The sequence below is a fragment of the Lupinus angustifolius genome, chromosome LG11 (assembly GCF_001865875.1).
Source record: "Lupinus angustifolius cultivar Tanjil chromosome LG11, LupAngTanjil_v1.0, whole genome shotgun sequence".
Lineage (NCBI taxonomy): Eukaryota > Viridiplantae > Streptophyta > Magnoliopsida > Fabales > Fabaceae > Lupinus > Lupinus angustifolius.
This window is the reverse complement of record NC_032019.1, coordinates 17023913-17028307: the sequence shown is the minus strand read 5'-3', so window position 1 is coordinate 17028307 and position 4395 is coordinate 17023913. Positions and strand designations below refer to the sequence as shown.

At 40.3% G+C, this 4395-nt stretch overlaps 1 protein-coding gene across 1 annotated transcript in view; it reads left to right on the top strand.

Moving 5' to 3' along the window:
* Positions 1–4041, top strand: part of LOC109359772 — a 5194-nt gene extending 1153 nt beyond the window's left edge. The window contains exons 2-4 of the mRNA XM_019604467.1: positions 1712–2011; positions 2289–3900; positions 4016–4041. Coding sequence (XP_019460012.1) covers positions 1712–2011; positions 2289–3900; positions 4016–4041 — 1938 coding nt within the window. The remainder of the gene's footprint in view (positions 1–1711; positions 2012–2288; positions 3901–4015) is intronic.

The window sequence follows — 4395 nt, the reverse complement described above, 5'->3', positions numbered from 1 at the left end:
TTGTGTATGTGAGTATAAGGTATTTGAATCTTTGCTTGAAAGATAATCATTGAGAAATGACCTATGAGTCATTTCATAGTACTACAGTTCTTAATTGTTACATTATTTGCATCGAGTACGACCTTGATCAATAGCCAACATAGAGCATTTGAAAATAGATGATAATTTACCATAAAAAAAAGAGCAAATTCATTCTAATTTACCTAAATAATGGAGAACCATCAATATCATCCTATTGACAACATCATTTATGACATAAGTAAGGGAGATACCATTCACCTAAAATTGAATGATTCTTGTCAAAGCATGGCCTTTGTTTCTCAAGTGGAATCATCCAAGAATGATGATGCAATCGAGGATGAACATTTGATTCTAACTATGCAATAAGAACTCAACCAGTTTAAGAGAAACGAAGTTTGGGAACTTGTTCCTTGACTTAAGGTAAGGCATGTTATTGGAACACACTAGATCTTTCGAAATAAATCAGATGAAAATGGTATTATTGTAAGAAATAAAGCAAGACTAGTAGCCAAAGGATACAATCAAGAAGAAGATATCAACTTTGATGAAACCTTCACTCTGATTGCTAGATTCAAGCCATTAGGTTATTGCTAGGAAATCATGCTCTTTGGATTTTCAGTTATACCAAATGGACGTAAAAAGTGTATTTCTTAATGGTTATATTCAAGAAGAGGTGTAGGTCGAACGACCTCCAAGTTTGGAAGACTACAAGCATCCCTCTCACGTCTATAAACTTAAGAAAGCTCTTTATGGCTTAAAGGAAGCTCATTGTGCCTGGTATAACCGTCTAACAAGGTTTTTACTTGATAAAGGCTTTACTAAAGGAAAGGTCGACACCATATTGTTCAGTAAGAAAATAGATCATCATACTCTACTTGTTCAAATCTATGTTGATGATATCATTTTTTATTCTACTGATGATCTTTTGTGTAGTGAGTTTGGTAAAATGATACAAGAGGAGTTGGAGATGTCCATGATGAGAAAGTTGAACTACTTTCTTGGACTACAAATCAAACAACTCAAGGATGACATTTTTGTTAGTTAATCTAAATACCGTAGGGATTTGCTGAAACGCTTTGAAATGGATGACTACAACCTATTGCTACTCCTATGGGTTCTGGAACATACATGGATGGTGATGAGACTGGAAAATATATTGATATCTCTAAGTATCAAGGTATGATCGGTTCTCTTCGTTATTTTACTGCAAGTAGACCATATATCATGTTTAGTGTCTGTCTTTGTGCACGTTATCAATCAAAGCCCAAAGAGTCACATCTTAATGTCGAGCAAAGATATTAAAGTATCTTAAAGGCACACCTGATATAGGACTATGGTATCCGAAAGAAAGTCTACGTGACTTGGTGTGATATTCAAATTCAGATTTTGCTGGATGCAAAACTGAAAGGTAAAGTAAAAGTGATACTTGTCATATTCTCGGAAATGATTTAGTCTCATGGTCTTGTAAAAAGCAAGCATGCGTTGCTCTAAGTACTGCTGAGGCAGAATACATAGCAGCGGGAAGTTGTCGTGCCTAAGTATTGTGGCTCATTCAACAATTGTGAGATTACGGATTAGACTTAGGATGTATTCCCTTAAGATGTGATAACACTAGTGCTATAAACCTTATGAAGAATCTGATTATGTATTCCTGAACCAAACATATTGATATAAGACATCACTTCCTTAGGGACCTCGGAATCTTCTCCTAGAACTGAATTTTCCGATCCTAAAAGCAACTTTGGTGTACTGTGACAATGTTAGTGCCATCTATCTCTCCGGCAACCCAGTTCAACACCAACGCACGAAGCACATCGAGCTGGATATTCACTTTGTTCGCGAGAAGGTGGCTCGCGGTCAAGCTCACGTTCTTCATGTCCCATCCCGTCATCAGATTGCAGACATATTTACTAAGGGGCTCCCGCGCATACTCTTTGATGAATTTCGAGCCAGTCTCAGCGTACGGGAACCTCCCGCTTCCACTGCGGGGGTGTGATAGACTAGAATATTTGCTAGAATATTCTTGTAATTATATCTGTATCTTTTCCATTCATAGAATAAGCAATACCTTCCTAATCTATTTTAAGTAAATCATTGATGTATAGTTAATAGGTTTCTATATTGGTCATGCATAATCATTGTATATATACGGTTCCAGATTAATGGAAAAGGACAGGAAGACAATTACTTTCATGGTATCACGAGACCTAGGTTGCAATCCTTAGACTCTCCACTCTCTCTTATTCTCTTTCTTTTTCTTTCCTCAGCCTGTGATCATGTCCTCCCCAACCCCTGCGTCTATTACTACACCGCCTCCCTCTTCTTCCTCTTCAACAAAGAACCCTTTCCATCCGGCTCTCGCCGTAACCAACATCAAGAACCACATCCCCATTGTTCTTGAGATGGAAAACGTTCAATTTGGTACATGGGTTGAACTTTTCAAAATCCATGCTCGCTCTCATAAGGTCCTCCATCATATCATTCCTCCTGCACCAGGCATGGAGAAGAAGGCACCTGAAACTGATGATGAGAAAGAACTATGGACAACTCTTGATGCCACAGTTCTACAGTGGATCTATTCCACTATCTCCAGCGACCTTTTGGCTACCATCATTGAACCAGACTCCACTGCCATGGAGGCCTGGAATCGATTGACCAACATCTTCCAAGATAATCAACATGCTCGTGCAGTCACTCTCGAGCAGGAGTTTTCCTCCATTCGCATGGAGGATTTTCCCACTGCTTCAGCCTACTGTCAGCAACTCAAAACCATTTCTGACCAATTGAAGAACGTTGGAGCCCCTGTATCTAATCAGCGACTCGTTCTTCAACTTGTTTCCGGCCTCACTGATGCATACAAAGGGGTCGGAACATTGATTCGGCAAAGCAATCCTCTTCCTCAATTTTATCAGGCCCGCTCTATGCTTACTCTTGAAGAAGCCGGTCTAATTAAGATGGCGGCGACCGGCGCTCAGGCTGTCATGATCGCAACACAACCGAACCACCTTGCTGAAGCCTCCTATTCCAATGATAACCGCGGCGGCAAGAAGAATAACAGCCGCAATTCTGCCAATAAAAACCGCAGTAGTTACGGCAGAAATGGCGGACGTGGTCACCGTAGCGGCGGACGTGGCAGTGGTCAACCATTCCAGCAGGCCACCACATCACCGTGGCAGTCTCCTCCTGCTCCCTGGCAGCAGTATCAGTGGGGTTGGATGTCACCACCATGGACACTCCCTCCTTGCCCATATCCGTCCTCTCAATGGACTCGCCCCAGTGGTCCTCCAAAGCAACAAGGATTATTAGGCCCACGTCCGCAGGCCTATGCAGCCAGCACACCTTCTCTTGCACCCACAGACATTGAAGCCGCCATGCACACTATGTCCCTCAATCCTCCAGATGGTCAGTGGTATATGGATACTGGGGCAACCTCTCATATGACGGCATCACAAGGTAATCTCTCGTCTTATTCTAATATGAGTAACTCAAATCAAACTATTATTGTTGGCAGTGGACAACAAATTCCAATTCGTGGCTATGGACAATCAACCCTTTCTACACCTACAAAACCTTTAAAACTACAAAATGTTCTACATGCCCCGCAAATAATTAAAAATTTAATTTCTGTCCGCCGTCTCACTACTGACAATAATGTTTCTATTGCTTTTGACCCTTTTGGATTCTCTGTGAATGATTTTCAGACGGGGACGCCACTCATGAGATGTGATAGTATTGGGGATCTTTATCCTATCACAAATAATTATTCTGTCTCCCATCCATCCACTTTTGCATCTCTTACATCCAGTTTATGGCACAATCGCTTAGGGCACCCGGGTTCATTTGTTTTGCGATCTCTTAGCAAAAATAAGCTCATTGATTGTAATAATTTAATTTCAAATTCCTTTTGTGACTCTTGTGTTCTTGGAAAACATGTTAAGTTGCCATTTTATGCTTCTCAATCTCATACTTTAATGCCTTTTTCTATTATGCATAGCGACTTATGGACTTCTCCTATTTTAAGCACTGCTGGGCATAAATATTATGTTTTGTTCTTGGATGATTACTCTAATTTTTTGTGGACTTTCCCTATTAGCAACAAATCACAAGTCTACTCTATTTTTTCATCCTTGAGTTCTCTTATTAAAACTCAATTTGATAAAACCATCAAATGTTTTCAATGTGACAATGGACGCGAATTTGACAATGAGTCTTTTCGAAAATATTGTGATGCTAACGGTCTTATTTTTCGTTTTTCTTGCCCACACACTTCTCCTCAGAATGGTAAAGCAGAACGAAAAATCCGCACCATCAATAACATGATTCGCACTCTACTTGTCCATTCTTCCATGCCCACTTCTTTTTGGCATCATGCCC